We start from the raw sequence: 16711 nt of genomic DNA, 5'->3' as shown, positions 1-16711 counted from the left end.
ATCTCTCAGGTTGCTGTCCTGGAAGATGATTGGGGAAATTGTCATGTAATGGTATTGGGTATGTTCTGAATGTATTTAATTTCATTTTAGATCAAACAGATGCACCACGCTAATCAATAATCATAATAATGCATGAATAATGAAGTGCTAGAAATAAAAAAATTGCATCTATTACTTTATTATTCACGCATTATTATGACTATCGATAAGCGTGGTGCATCTGTTTGATCAAATGTATTTTATTTCATTACCATGGCAGCTTTTTTAACATATATCTGATATTTATTACTTTGAGACAGCATCCATAGCACATAATTTTTTTTATATTCATTTTATTGTGCCTGCACATAGAATTTAATTGAACAGTTTTACACTGCTTGCTGATAAATAATTCTCCTGCTTTAGGGATGTGCTTTCTACACTGGAATTTAGCGTTCGCTAATCTAAGGCTGAGGTCATTTGAACGTTACAATTTGGTAGAGCTGCATTATCATTGTAGTTCTAATCTCATTAGTTATTTTTCACATGAATGGGAATAAACAATGGGAGAATAAATCAAGAGGTTTTAGCTTTAACAGCCATTCAATATCAAAGATAGTCTTCTTGAGCTGTTGAGTGCATGTTGGGACTTTTCAAATATTTTAACATTTGTATTTTTGCCATGTTCACAATACTGTAAAATAGAAGTGCCTGGTAGTAGAGCATGTTCTTTTTGCTACAAGTTAAAGAAAACCTCCAGTCAATGCCATTTTGGTACTTTAATGAGAGCAGATTTGTGTAAAAAAATCAAATTACCTTTACAGCACTGTTTTTAGATGCATGCTGCTCTCACCTGTCTGTGTTGGAGGATTCCCTAATTGGAATCAATAGGTTGACAATTCTGGCAGCTGGAACCGGGAGCAGTGAGAAGAGAAAAATCAATGACAGAACCCTATAGTGCTTGATATAAACAGCAGGACTACAAAAGGTAACTGATTTTACACACAGCCAGCCACCCAAAGAGCAAATTATTGGTCTAATTTAAAATGAAACAAAAAAAAAAAAATATTGAGTCTGCCTTTGCTGACCTCTCCTTCTGAGATGATTGGCTGTCATGCAGAACCAACAGCTTTGATACTTGTTGTGGCAATGAGTAAGAAAGTATGAAGAGTTCTGATATTTAATCAATTTTTTTTTATCTGCATGCTTGCTCCCAGTCAGAGACTTAAACAGCTTCAGGTATAGCCAGGTGGATGTATTTTGCACTGCACTAGTGCCCCTAGATGGCACCGAGTATAGGGAATTCCTATACCCCTCAACACCATCTAGTGGTGCTAGTGCAGTACAAACAGCACTGACCTGGCAATATGCCGAGCAGAACTTTTATTATACATGAATCTGGGGCTCCACAAGGTAGGCAAACCTACCCCTCTGCCTTACACAGGCAGGCCAACAAGGAAGACTTCCCGGGCAGCATCACCACATGGAAGCCCTCTCTCAGCGTTCTGTGACGCGCTCCCCAGCTTGACTGAGGAAACACAAAAGACTGAGGGAGTGGAGGAGAGGAGGGTCTTTTAAGCAGATTAAGTGACGTGTTTCCTGTGTGTGGGGGAGGAGATTCCATCTCGTGATGCTGTCCTGGAAGACGTTATGGGAAATATTGAGGCAGGAGACAGCCAATTAGTGTTCTGAGAACAAGTTCAGCAATGGCAGCCTACGTGTTTGTCTCTGTGCAGCTTTCCTGTATGGCCAAGAGGTTGATTTACGAAAGGGGGTTAAGAATCTCCACTCAAATTGTAGCTGTATTTTCTTTGAATACCCAATCAGGTGCAGATGAAATACATAAATTTGCTTTTCACATGATTGGATAATTAAAGTGAAACCTCGCTTACTTTATGGAGTGAAGATTTTCCATTTCAGTAAGTAAATCAGTCTCGGTCATGCAATATCTTTACCAAGGCCCCTTCAGACCTTTGCAGTATGTTACCACACACATGAGCATGGACTTATTGGGGGAATTATCACGACAGGAAGCCACTTACAGTACATCCCCCCCCCCCACTTCCGAAAGCCAAAAGTGAGGCTGGGAGGAGGGAATGGTCTGCAGTTGGCCCCTTCAGAGCTTCCTCCTTCGTGGCCACACGTGTGATGGAGGAGCCACCAATGCCACATTATAATGTAGAGCTGATAGGCAGAGGCATAGCAGAGACCTGATAATGCAAAGGCAAATAGTAGTAACAGCCAAAAAGAGCTGTTGGCACACAACTAGAAATTTAGTGCACTAAGGAAATTGGCAGGATCAACAGATAAATGCAAAGAGATAGAAAATGTATAGGCAAAATATTTATATTAATGAAATGGTCAGTACTATGCACAAAAATGTTGCTTTTTGCTTGGCGAGACATTTTAATGCAAAATTGCCCCTGCACCGACACAAAAAGGGACACCAACAGATCTTGCATTTTTGTACAAGACCACCACCACCATTTAATGGTCACTGGAGAAAAACAGGGATATTATTGTAAAAGTTGACAACTTTTTCAATAATCGATTATAATCGATTATGTCGATTAGTTGTTGCAGCCCTAGAAACCATGCCAATGAACCACTGTTTGCTATTACAGCATTTTTTATTCAATATATTAAATATATATTAATCAGAAAAAAACACATACTGAAAATCCAGTAAGGTACACAAATATAAATGTTTCTTTTCAAAAATTACACATATATACACACAGCCCAGAACACTGTGGGATCCATAGTGACCATTACAAGGAGTAGCTTTTCTTTACCTTTTAATACTATATACAGTTCGTTCTTCATTTATGTACAAGTCTTTACAAACTGGCTGTGAATGAAATTCGGTCCATCCCTTTCAGCCTGTGTCTAAGACAGCTGGGGCAAAAAAAAAGGCAGGCTATATGCTGCCCATCTCCCAAAGCTTTTGAGTCTGCTCTAAAGGTCCGGTCCAATCTTGGAGTGCTGTAGGAAAGGCAGTATAGGAACCACGTGAATTCAGCAAGTATTTAAAAAAAATACTTAAAAAGTGAAACAAGACACAAAAAAAGTCTGTTTTTAGCCAAAGGCACAACTGGATTTTTCTAGAATAATAAAATGAAAGTCTTCATATAAGACCCAGAAGATCCCACCGAGGAACAATCTACTGGTTAGGCACCTAATGTCAAAGAAAAGGGTTCCAAAAGTTTGTAACAGGATACTCCACATTCTGTGTGAGCTTGGGTGTCCTTTTCTCTGAGCTTAGAAGAAAAGTGCAATGTTTTAGAAGGGCAGTGTGTCCATGAAGATCTTCTCTACAATAGGTGGTGGTGGCACTAGGTCCTCCAGTTTCAGGTAAAAAATGCGCTGAAGGCCTTGCGTGCAGAGGGTGCGCAGCTCCGGAAGTTTGCCCAATAACTTGGACAAACCGTTAGATCGACTGGGCTCACTCATTGTGGACGGCACGTGCTCTTTAAGGCAATTAATTATCCGGCTTTGAAGGTCCTCCACTTTTTTAGGCTCTTTTAATCCGTGTCTATCTACAATGAAAACAACAATAATCAAAATTAATGAGTTTCCCATGATTAAAACAAATGTCTAACAGATTACCAAGTCTAATAACCAAGTTGTAGTTACATACAGTGATATAATATCCTTGCAACCTCTCATTTCTTTAAACAGAGACTGCAGGATTATATACACACATACCACAAAGATCCCATTTAAAAATAACATGCAATTTGAAAATTATGTAATAACTGGATACTGCATTGCTGACATGCCACAATGTAACCAGACTAGCCTCGGCAAATTGTATGTCAGTGGTGACAATTTAGGAGCTCAATGGGTGGCATGGAGGTGGGAGGGGCACAACTGAAGTATTGAGTATGTGCAGACAGCTTATGCTATCGTGAATGCCATTTAAAGAACCGTTTTAAGTTCTATATTGAGGCACTGCTGTCAGTCAGTACGTGCAAGTATATAAAAGTGTAGATTATTATGATTATTATACAGGATTTATATAGCACCAACAGTTTGTGCAGCGCTTTACAATGTAAGGAAGACATTACAATCACAATACAATTCAAGACAAGATGGTAAGGAGGGCCCTGCCCGTGAGGGCTTACATTCTAAAAGGGAAGGGCAAGTGACACATGAGGAGGTAGCTGTGCGGGGATGATTGTTTGAGAAAGTAAGTGATTGTTCAGCGGTTAGATTGAGGTGGGATAGGATAGATAAAATAAATGTATTTGTATGATAATTCTTAACATTATATATGCACATACATATATAAACACTTTAAACACTTTGCATATACGCATTAAAAACAAGGTAACTGAGTTTTCATTAAATTAGCATTTTTCAGCTGCAGGGCTCAACTACTTGCAGTCTGGGACTCTACGGATACAACACTCAATGAGTCCACCATTTCCATAAGGTGGACATTTTACAATAAAAAAGTGTTTAGCTTTTATTCAAACTTTTAATTTACCTGTTATGATGACAAGGGCAGAGAGGCAGGAAAATGATGGGACATCGATGTTCATACGTTGGAGACTGTGTGAAAATTCAATGATTGAGTCTATCCACTCTCCAAAGCCTCGAATACACTGCATACGGTGAAGCACCACTCCATTACAGAAAATCAGTTTCCCTTCCTCTGGCTTTGAGCTGTTTGAACAATAAGCAAAATCAATGTCAATTACAGTACATGGACAAATGAATACTTTAGACTTGGAGAGTTACATTAGGTAATTTAATTGGTATATACGGTCTAACCTCAGAATTTACCAGTGTTAATGAACAGTTAAAAATTATTATAAACAGAAATAAATTCTGCCCCACATCAGTTGGTAGAATACCCATGGGTGTGAATAATCCCAGAGAAAGGCAATGACAATAGTCACTAGCAAACGTATGTGTTTTCTTTCATTTTATAGCCTGCCATACAGAAAAATATAACTGGATAGACAATGCTTGCTTAGTACAAAACTCTCAACAACATTCATAAGGGCTTATGGCCACCACATCCAAGCCAAATATCTAACAAAATATTCATGTATAAAAGTTAGTATTAATAATGCACAGCTTGTGTTCTATTAGAAAACGTCTGCTAAGCATCATGCACATATGAACTGGCAATATAACCACAATATTAATTAAATCACTGCAGATTGCCTCACTGCCTGAAGCTGCTAGGAGTGATGATCCTCCTAAACCAGACATCCAGAATCATTAGTTGTCCTCCCCTTGCTTTAAGATTATTGGGAGTCATAGGTAGCCATGGTGTTTCTGTGCCCATCCCTACCACTGGCAGTATGATAAGATGGGACAAAGTGACCATCTACAACTCCTTTTATACGATCCCTATCCCAAAAGGCATTTATATCACAGAGCACTAGATTTTTTTCATATTTGTTATATTTGTTCTTTTTACTCACTCAAAGTAGCTGCATTTTTAGAGGGAAATGTTTAATATCCAAGTCTGAATACTTTTGTTTTTTTATAAACATTTAAAAATCTTCAAAATAATGTGAATCTTACAGATTGTGTGTTAATGTTTTGAAAACTTTAATTTGATGTATAATTTGTAATTTTAAAGTGTCTATGGGGAAAGCCATATTTGTATAGTAGATATGCAGGTTGAGTTAATGATCACAGTTGCTTAAACAGAAGCAACTCCTCAAAACATACTCTCATTGAAAATTCACTATACCTTTCTAAACCTCTCCTGAGAAATATGCAGGCTGTCTTTCTGTCTGGACATAGTGCTCACTCAATGGCTTAAGTACTATATGCCAATACCTATATTGAATATGCAGATGAGTCATTCAGACTTCACTCTGACTGTCTTATCTACATGCTTATTCTAGGTTGGTGACCCAAAGTAAGGCCAGGCAACCAGCTAAGAAGGAAGCCAGCAGTTGCAGGCTCCATATCTCTCTCAGCCAGTACAGCTGTAAAATTCTATACAAATATCAAAACTTTGTAAATGATTCTAACCATAGTTGCTCCAGGCCAGGTCCCCTTTAACTCAGAAAATCACTCCAGATCATGAGCTTAAAGTCTGGGCTAAATATAGCCCTTTATTTTTACTCCTGTTTATGTTGGCTTGCTCTCCAATGGGAGAATCCAATTTCTCAATCAAGGTAGCGAAAGTCTTCTTGCGCCTATATTACTGCATGTCCTGCCCAGTGTTCAGAACAGGGATTAGCAGGCCAAAATGAGACCGCCCTCCAGAAATTAACAGCTGGATTACCTGTAAGCCAGTCTCAGGATGAACAGTTCCAAGAAAGAAGACTCCAATAGGAGGTCCTGGTCTTCTTTAGGAAGCTCTATGAAGCCCTGGATTTTCTCTGCCCATTTGCGGATCACTTCCAAAGAACCTGAAAGAAGGTCGTAGAACTGCTGTACGTCAACTGGATTCTCCTTCTCCAGCAGGACGGAGACATTCTCCTGGTACTGTCATAGAAAAAAAGGAATCAGGGGTTACACAGTGCTAGAGTTGGCACCAAACATACTAATCAACAAAAACTTTCCAAACCGACCTGCAAGTTAAATTATAAATAAAAAAAAAGGTCCTAAAGAAAACCTGTGCTATGCCCATTCAAGGAAACACAACAGGTTTGCTTTGATTCCCCAGCCTTTATTTTACTTTTCTTCACTCTAGAAGCCCAATGAAATACTAGGTACTTCCGGTAATGGAGGCATATGACTCGCCCCATGTGACAGTGCTGGGCCAATTATCACCGTCACAGAGGGAGTCCACGGCCCCATGTAAGCTACAACTCCAGAGACTCCTAGCTTGCACAGAATGGAGCAGTGGTGGAGGCAAAATATGGATATGTGTTGCTGTGAAGTGCTAAATTAGTGAACCTGTTCCTAAAGCACAGGTTCACTTTATGACATAATATTCAACTTGCACGTTGGCCTTTGCAAATATAAACTTAAATAGGTGTCTAAATGGGGAAATTAATAAAAAAAATGTCAACATGCACTGGTTCAACTTACTTGTGAGTAATCCAGATTACTAGAATTGGGGATGGTGTCGATGTGAGCTCGTACCAGTGAATTAATAAGACTAATGGGTGAAGAATCAGAAGCTGGCCTTGGTTTTGATGGCAGGCGACCCCGACGGCCCTTTAGGCTGTCCGTGCGTACAACTGAAAAAATCAATGTATGTAATTAGAAAACCAAGCAAAACACAAAGAAGGTAAGTGATTCAAGTGATAAGAATATGGTTCCTTACTGTAAAATAACTTTGCACTGTCTTCTTTAATCTAAACTTTTTCTGGAAGTCACCTGATCTCCATCCTACTAAATACCCCCTTGTATATTTACACAATTGAAAATCCCCTTCAAAAACCGCAGGCATGCAGATGATCAGTTGTGTGTATATGTGTACACACAAGTGATCTTCTGTAACATAAATCTATATAATTTAAACACACACACACACCCCTCAAAATACATACAACTGTCTTTTTCTCTGCAGATAATAAAATGACTTAAGATATAATAAAGCACATACCTTCTTTTACCATTCCCACTGCTAAGCATTTTTGAAACCGACAGAACTGGCAGCGATTCCGGCGCCTTTTGTCCACGGGACAGTCCTTGTTAGCCAAGCAGATGTACTTGGCATTTTTTTGTACAGTCCTCTGTGGGGAGAAAAAGGAACAATTGTCAGAGGAAGCAAGATGCCAGACTGACACAAAGCCCTGTCTGTTCCATTTATTTTTGTAACATTTCTCTAGTGTCGGACTGTTCCTAATATCAAGTTGACATTTGGCTCTAAGCAAAAAGAGAGTGATTCGCCTTTCTTAATTAGCCGAGCATCTCTTTTAAAGCACCTGATTTGACTATAACACAGATGGACCCAGATCAAGAAAGTACAAAAACAAATTATTTTGTGGGCGGGCTGAAACTGTAGACAGTGGCCTTATACTGGGAATTAGGATAGATTACTGCAAACACACAGGACGCTGGCTGAAACGCAGTTGTGGTAGTAAAACATTGGCACAATTTAGAGCCAAGGATTGTTCACCTTTGCATTCTAGATACAATGAAATGTAGGACTACATTACAGTATTGTATACAAATGTATAAAGAAATAATGCTCCTAACTGTAGTCCTAACTTTGGAATGACCCTGAAAGCACAAGTTCTAAGGAAGCAAATCCTCAACATCACAGAGGGGCAATGACATAAATCCTATAATTTCCAACTATGCAATTTTGGGCTCATCTTTAATGATATCATTGAATTAACTCTAAACATAAATAAACGAAAAGCTATTTATTATAAGCATTTACCTATGCTTTGTCCTATTTATAAACAGGTGTAACAAAAAATAAAAGATTTTGTTTACCCATTTTAAAAACAGGACTTTTTTTTATTTTTTTAAATAAAATCAGACCTGAGCCTGTACCTATACTATTATTTTTAATGCAGGGAAAATCAAGTGGGAACTCTCCTGATGGCTTTCCTAACATTTGTATTCATTTTCCCATTTAAACATCTCTCTCTCATATATATATATATATATATTAATTAAAGTGCAATGCAGAGGGGACAGTTACCAAGCATATTCTTTGGCTTCCTGTCTCTATGGGACCCTCACCAACAAACTGTTGGATGCTTTGCTGCATCCAGCACAATTTGAACAAGGCAATGCGTGATTTACATGCATCTTTAGACTCATAGCTGCTGCTTTTTTAACACACCTTTGCTTCTACCCAGAATACATGGCCTCCTGTGACCAGCGTTAAAAATAAACTTATTACAACAGAAAAAGTTCTTCTGGTACAAGTAATTTCTGGTCTCTCTGCTCTGCAGGAGTTAAGGTTGCAGTTTATTTCACACCGTTCCAGCACCTGCTGCCTAATGGAAACTTCTGGTTCCCTAACCGCTTTGTAATTGGTGTTGGGTTCCTCGTCTTATCCCCAGTTTGCCCCTGCTCAATTCTTCCAGTTGACGTTAGGAAAACGCAGCAGAGATGATCAACTGCTGTAGAAGCAAGCCAAGAAACTGTACACAGGGGAGGACAGCTGCTTTTTAACACCACAGAGCGGTTTTGGGACGAGCCCCCTTTCTTCATCCTCAGGAACGCGTATCAGCTGAAGCGCAAAGACTGGGTGGCTGAGAACCAAGATATTGTGCCAGGACTGCCTGCCAAGTCTGCAGGGCATCCAGCACCCAGGGAGACCAACAGGTGAGGCAATCAAGGCCAAGTCTAAGTAACGACAGACAACCATTGCAATCTAAAGCAATATTCAGTACTTACCTTAAAAAAACCTTTGCATCCTTCACAGGTTCGTACACCATAATGCTGACAAGAAGCGTTATCCCCACAGACAGCACAACGCCCCTCATTTGAGCTGGGGCTACGTGCTTTGGATGGAGATAATGGGCTGTCCAATAAAACAGAGCTGTCCAGTACCACAGGCCCCTGGCCAATGGGGATAGTTTGAAATCCTGCGGGTGAGTTTTGTGCCATTGCAAACACATCTGGATCCACAACCTGCTGTTCAAGTCTGTGTGCAGCGTGACTCATCTTTAATGTATTAGGAACCATGTTTGGGCTATGTGCTGGTGTCCCAAAGGAGAAAAAAGATGCCTGAGGAATGCCGGTTTTCTGTTGCTCTGTCCATGGCCGCATATTATCATAGCTTTGAGTCGGAGAGTAGGCGCCATAAGAACTATCCCATGTGGGTATTTGAGGATTCTGGAAACCTGGTGTAGAAGGAGATGGGATCGAGCATGGGCTACCGTAATAATCCGAACCACTCGATGACATGGTTTCATCCAATTGATTAGCGAAAGAACCAGGATAACAGCCGAACACTTGAAACTCCTCAACCTTCAGTGAAGATTGTGGATTTGATGAAGGGATCTGATAAAGAAAAGCATCAAACTCTCCAGTGTAACCGTCCATGAAGGTGCTGAAACTAGGCAAAGACGTGGAAGCTGCAATTTCACTGTTAACAAGGTCCATGGTGAATTTACCAAACTCTGAGTTTAAGGTGTCTGATACATAACTGTCACTGGGGCCTGCACACTGGGACAGACTTCCATACTGGGCTTGAATACAGGGCATTTCTAAAACAGAGGAAAAAAAAAAACGGTTAGTAAAAGAGCCAACTGTAAATCCTCAAAACAATAATGGTAGTGTTAAAGCAGACTGAAGCAATATATGGTTCAGCAATTGTAGTTGAATTTGAAGTTTTCCAAAGCTTTGTGTGAGCTTTCAGTAACAAATATGCTCTGGTTTTTCTGCGTTGCCCCTTCTTTTTCAATCTACAATTCCCCCAATTCTCCAGTCATGTTGTGACAAAAATAAATCCTCATTTTCCACCAATTGTTCATTGACTTCTCTTTAACTTATCTAGGATGACAAGGTTGGTCTGGTAACTGCATGTGCACTTGGTAGTTGCCAACGAAGCACTATAGCACACATGAGCTTATTCAATCAAGTGCACGGAGTAACCATAGAGCGCAAAGTGCAGTATACACATCTGCCAGTCAGAAACAATCTAGTACTTGTCTATCTTTGGTAGTAAATTATAAATGGCTGCTATTGGGGTATTACTCTTTCTACCCTTTCCCCTTTCAATTGGAAAAATGCTAATGTAAAATTTACACATTTATAACGAGAGAGGCAGAATGGCCTGTGACATATGCCAAAAGGATATTTACAAATGACCGGACTATAAAGCAGGCCTCACATGGTAAGATTTTGATTGGCTAATTCTATAAAACCCAAGAACAAGTGTGATATGGGTACGCTAGACTGAATTCCATTAAATTCAGAAGAATCGCATTAATTTTACTTTCATAGCATTTGTTGGTAAAACTGATTGAGCTGATCAAATGATCAACATCTTAGGGTGTATGACCACTGACCAGCTTTACAGTAAAGTGATGTCATAGGATGTGTGAGGGGGATAAACTTTCCTTTTCCTATTATAGAAAAAAGATTGGTTTGTATGGTAAACATTTGGCATTTCCTTGTATGCATCACAATGGTCCCATAAAATGGTCCCAAAAAAACAATGCTAATCCTATAACTTAGCCTAATCCTATAACTAAAGTTACTGCTTATGATTCAGAAATGTAGATTCTCTAGGAAACAAGTGGCCTGTTTCTGCAGCACAATGTTCTTCTATATGGCTCCTCTTGTAACGCTGCAGGGCATCAGTGAGTTCTTTTTTTTAAGCACAAATTGCCATAACTTTAGTTGACAACCCAGGCTCAAGTTAACACCACACGATTGCTGCAAAAAACACATATACTTAAAAGTACTGGAAGGCACAGAAACCATCTTCAGCTTTAACTGTAAACAGAGGACAGCATGTAATTTATCATTCCAGATTGCAGTTGGATACAGACTAACTTCAAGCCCTGATGGTGCAGGTTTACTGACATTAATATTGTATTTTAGAGATTAAAAAAATATAATAAAACACATTTAATCAGAACAATCTTTTTTATTATTAAAAAGGTATATAAACCCATTTAAAATGTTCATTGTGGGAAGTGCAAAGTTTTGGAGCCAAGAGATACACAGATGGTTCTCTGCTGCACAATTAGCAAGTAAAAAAAATATGGATCAGTTTAACTGGAAACAGTAATATAGTGTTATTGCTGTTTGTAATGAACATTTTTCCATATGTAATATGCAGCAGCTCATATGCAATTCCTGCAGCTCAACAATGTAGCGTTTTGAAAAGTCTACTCCAAAAGTATTACGCTTGTGGCAAATCAGTTTTTAAAATGTAACTTTGGTTCAACAAAATGCAGTGAGCTGCCTTTTGATGATAATGTTGCGGCAATCACTAGAAAAAGTTACTCTGCAAACATGCCGTTTAGTCAGGACATTTATTGATCGCGTGGAAAAATACACAAGAAACCATTATATCCTAAATATTGACTACACTGAAGACTAAAGAGGTTTTAATTAGCCATTTATTAGGTCAGAGTTTAGCCTGCAGTTTTCACACTGTATTTATAGAGCAGGTTGGGATATGCCAGGATCACTGGACTTAACAATGGCATCCCAGCTGCTGCACAAATACTTGGGAAGAAGAGTTGTTAAGAAAGGTTTGTACTTCTTTACATCATACTCTGCTAAGCTGTGGGATGTCATCACACAGAACACCAACTGGTGGATCTCCAAGAGGCTCTGTAGCAGCTGTAGAATTCACTATATTATGGTCTTTATAGTCAACTAATGCAGGAAATCTGTATCAAAATGACTATTTACTAACAAACTTAACACTGACTGCAGTATTACAGATCTTGTTGTGGCATCAAAGAGAAGTCCATTCTATGGATTAAAACAATGGTAAAGCAAAATAAAAGCAGCCTAGTCTTAAAGAAGCCATTAAATCTAATGCCTGGCTGCACTGCTAGGAAAACCGCTACTTTTGTTGTTTAGCAGCTGACAAACAACACTGTAACCCAGCACAATAAAACCGTTTTATAAGCCTTATAGGTTAGACTTTTCCCTGGAGGAAATGCCAGAAGCATGAGGAGGCTGCGCTGAGCCAAGAAAGCACTTTGTCCACCTCGTATAATGCTGAACTGAGAACTGCTAAAGCAATATGAGTACGCTTGCCATTTATTTGAACAGGCTGCAACATTGACAATGCAAAGCTATCATGGTTAAGGGAAAGCTGCCATTGCTGACCCAACTAGCTGTATGGCTGTGATGCCAATCCAATGACTTCAATACTTTGAGCCATCAACCTGAAAGAAGCTTGCAGATCAGAGGTTCTAACTATAGAGGCTGAATATCTGTTCCAGTGACCCAAAGTATTGAATGCCAGAGCCAAGCCCCTAGCACTTCAGAGGGAGGCCAGGGTATCCTGCAGGTCTCTCAACACGGCTTTTCCTTAAATCATGTGATATATATATCTAAATCTCAGTAGGCACTGCCGCTCACTAGCAGTGCTCCCTACTGCTTTACTATAAAGGACCTGGTTGTGATGCCTTAGGGAGAAAAATCCTCCCTAAAAGTTGCATTTCTTCCTCCTAAACTATTGTGAATAATCAGACTGCAGGAGCAGTACAGTACAGGGACTGTGTATGTCAAATATGTCAGTCTAATTTGGAAATCTGGTACACATAGCACAGGATCCTGACCATTGGTGAATACCAGTCACATATCATGCACACAATTTAGATTTTAGAAATACCAGTCACATACCATGCACACAATTCAGATCATTGGAGAAGAGCAGTCACATATCATGCACACAATTCAGATCATTGGAGAAGAGCGGTCACATATCATACACACAATTCAGATCATTGGAGAAGAGCAGTCACATATCATGCACACAATTCAGATCATTGGAGAAGAGCAGTCGCATATCATGCACACAATTCAGATCATTGGAGAAGAGCGGTCACATATCATACACACAATTCAGATCATTGGAGAAGAGCAGTCACATATCATGCACACAATTCAGATCATTGGAGAAGAGCAGTCACATATCATGCACACAATTCAGATCATTGGAGAAGAGCAGTCACATATCATGCACACAATTCAGATCATTGGAGAAGAGCAGTCGCATATCATGCACACAATTCAGATCATTGGAGAAGAGCAGTCACATATCATGCACACAATTCAGATCATTGGAGAAGAGCGGTCACATATCATACACACAATTCAGATCATTGGAGAAGAGCGGTCACATATCATACACACAATTCAGATCATTGGAGAAGAGCAGTCACATATCATGCACACAATTCAGATCATTGGAGAAGAGCAGTCACATATCATGCACACAATTCAGATCATTGGAGAAGAGCAGTAGCATATCATGCACACAATTCAGACCATTGAAGAAGAGCAGTCACATATCATGCACACAATCCAGATTTTAGGAATACTAATTAATAAATCATGCATGCAAGCCAGATCTTTGGGAATATCAGTTACACATCCTGCACACACTTTGGATCTTAGAAAGTCCAATCATAAATCATGTACACAATCCAGATTTTTGTGAATATTAGTTAGGCATCATGCACACAATTCAGATCTTAGGAACACTAACCATACATCATGCACACAATCCAGATCTTTGGGAATATCAGTCACACATCATGCACATAATTTGGATCTAAGGGAATATTAATCACAGATCATGTACACACTCTCACTCATCAAGAACTAATCCAAAAGACCCAGAATAAAATGGGGAGTGTGTGTGAGGTGCAGCAGGGCATGTCTGTATAGACCTGCACCTGTTGCTGTGGAGCGCCTGTGCCCGCTCCACCATCCGATCAGCCAGGGATAGAATACATGCACCTACATTGATGTGCCAGTCCTAGAATTGGCAATAGGTAACATGGTAAATTAATGCATAGAAATAATCCGCTAGATGCACATCAATCCCTGCATTCTTCAACAGCAATACATGGTCCTATAAAGATCAGATCGCGTACAGAAATCCCACATTTCCATTAATCGCTGACAGCTAAAAGAATGAATGGCAGTGACATACCAATTGTGTCTGCTAGATGTCCCCGGTGCGGGCTGTCCGCGGGGTTCAGCGTGTTGCAGTGTGATGCCGCCTGGTCACTGCCACCTCTCTGTCTCCTAGGACCCCGTACGGCTTACTGAGCTTCTACTTGTGCATCTACATTCTATTAAAGCCTCTGTGACGCACTTGAAGGCGTGGCCATGACACAGGGGGTGTATGACGCACGTGGGTGATTCTGCTCCGCTCTCCATAGAAGGCTAGAGGGGGCGTGGTTTTTCCGGCTTAGCGTAGCCTGGAATGTATCTGGTGACGCACGCTGTTTCCTATGACGCAGGGCACATTGTTTGATCTATTAATAGCGCTGCTGCTATTATTAGCCGCCGCGGCTGGAGGGACACGGCCCTGAAATAGCAGCCAGGGGAGGGGAGACCCCGAATGAACGTCATCACACGTCGGATATAGCGCGGGCAGGAGGCTTCCCTTGGATTCTCGGCATATTTACGGCTGGACGGATTCCATAGGCAGCATGTTTATACCAATCAGACGGGGAAAGTTGAGCACGGCTGTCATGTGTCCGTGATGTCAGACATATACACGCGGGGAAGGTGAATGGACGTGTGTTACATCAGCAGCCGTTTATATAGGAGTCAGCACGGCGGTTACTACGACAGTGTATACAACTCCTGAAAGTCATACACATACACACACACACACACACACACAGGGTGCACGACCGTGTATGATAGTGCCATGGCACACGACACATGCCTGCTGTATAACACTGATCTGGGTTAATGGCACAAGGGCATTATACAAGCAAATCAGCCGGTATGAGGCTGTTGCCGTGGGTTATGGTCTACTTCACCTTTCAACATGTATTTATTTAGGACATTACATGTGACAATTTACGCAGCACTTTACATCGTGCACATTCACATCAGTCCCTAAGAGCTTACAATCTAAGGTCCCTATCTCATACATACAGGGCTAATTAACCTTCCAGCATGTCCTTGTGTGGGAGGAAACCGGACTACCTGGAGAAAACCCATTCAAGCACAGTGAGAATCTCAGCGTCATTCAATATACACATCTTAAAGCAGAAATCCAGCAAAAATGATCAAAATAGCCTTTGCTGCAATATGATATATGATGCTGGTGCCATGGGTTACTATATACAAATTCACCTTTCAACATCAGTGTTATTCCGTAAACACATCTTAAAGCAGAATTCCAGCCAAAAATCGCAAGATAAAAATGAATAGCCCATTGAAAGATCAAATTGCAAAAACAGCGATTTCTGCAATAGAGACCTTTAATAGAAAACTATGGTGCCACCCTTTTATCCCATGGTTCGCTAAGGCCCCATTCACACTGCGCGATGCGCTTGTTGCGCGATTTGCATTTTGCGCAATATCGCGCAAATGCTTGCATTGAGCAAGCTTGAATCGCGGCTAAATCCGCTCCAAAAAGGGTTCTGCTGTAGCGACGCATGGCCCGCGACAGCAGGACCCTTTGCCCCATTGAGAAGCATTGGAGAGCGATATCGCACGGTAAATTGCTGCGATATCGCGGGAATTACCACGCGATAAATCGCTAAGTGCGAACGGGGCCTTAGGGGTCACCGGAGGATATATACTAACATCCTCCCGTGACCCAAAGCTCAGTATTTGTAGAAATGTCACCAGCACACCAATCCTTTTAAGATAGCAAAAGCTTCATTTATTGAAGTTTTTTGTCATATGACCAAACAAGCGCTTTCGGGACCGCACAGGGTCCCTTCATCAGGCTTTAGCATTGACAATTGTACAGTGATCACATCTAGGTATAAATAGACAGACAGTTGCATAAAACACCAATAAACTCAGCTCAGTATATCGCGAGCTATCGCCTGCTATATACTGAGAGTGCTGCAGCCGGGACTGATCCCGACAATACTGTTGAGATTCCACCCAGCTGGCTGATTGACAGCTGGCTCTGCCTATCTAGAGGCAGAGCCAGCTGTGCCCTCCCCCATCTGTCCCTCCACTCAGCTCTGGAGGATCGGAGGGGGGGAAACCCTGCGGGGAGCCATGACTGACAGTCACGGCTCTCTGCAGGGAGATGATCGGGAGTGAGCGAGTGACAGTATGTGTTCGCTCACTTCCCGATCAATAGAGCCGACGCGTGACAGTTAAATTGTCACACGTCGGCTCTAACTGAGGATGAGTGGAAATCACCTCATAGTTC

General features: G+C 40.7%; 1 protein-coding gene across 2 annotated transcripts; it reads right to left on the bottom strand.

The window, feature by feature from the left end:
• Window positions 1-2769: 2769 nt before the first annotated feature.
• NR4A1 (nuclear receptor subfamily 4 group A member 1) lies at window positions 2770-14636 on the bottom strand. Of its 2 annotated transcripts, XM_018570383.1 has the most exons (8): window positions 14510-14636; window positions 14247-14258; window positions 9265-10079; window positions 7511-7640; window positions 6991-7142; window positions 6239-6441; window positions 4472-4650; window positions 2770-3518 (listed from the first exon to the last, which is right to left on the bottom strand). In XM_018570383.1, the coding sequence occupies exons 3-8, from the start codon at window positions 10075-10077 to the stop codon at window positions 3262-3264; spliced, it is 1734 nt and encodes a 577-aa protein (XP_018425885.1). In that variant the 5' UTR covers window positions 10078-10079; window positions 14247-14258; window positions 14510-14636; the 3' UTR covers window positions 2770-3261. The 2 variants fall into 2 exon arrangements, with proteins under 2 accessions (XP_018425885.1, XP_018425884.1); XM_018570382.1 differs by lacking the exon at window positions 14247-14258 and having other exon boundaries at window positions 14507-14636.
• Between the last annotated feature and the right edge of the window lie 2075 nt (window positions 14637-16711).

Source organism: Nanorana parkeri, unplaced genomic scaffold, assembly GCF_000935625.1.
Source record: "Nanorana parkeri isolate BGI_ZX_2015 unplaced genomic scaffold, ASM93562v1 scaffold1526, whole genome shotgun sequence".
Taxonomy (NCBI): Eukaryota; Metazoa; Chordata; class Amphibia; order Anura; family Dicroglossidae; genus Nanorana; species Nanorana parkeri.
The sequence above is the reverse complement of the archived record's forward strand: the minus strand, read 5'-3'. Positions and strand labels throughout refer to the sequence as shown.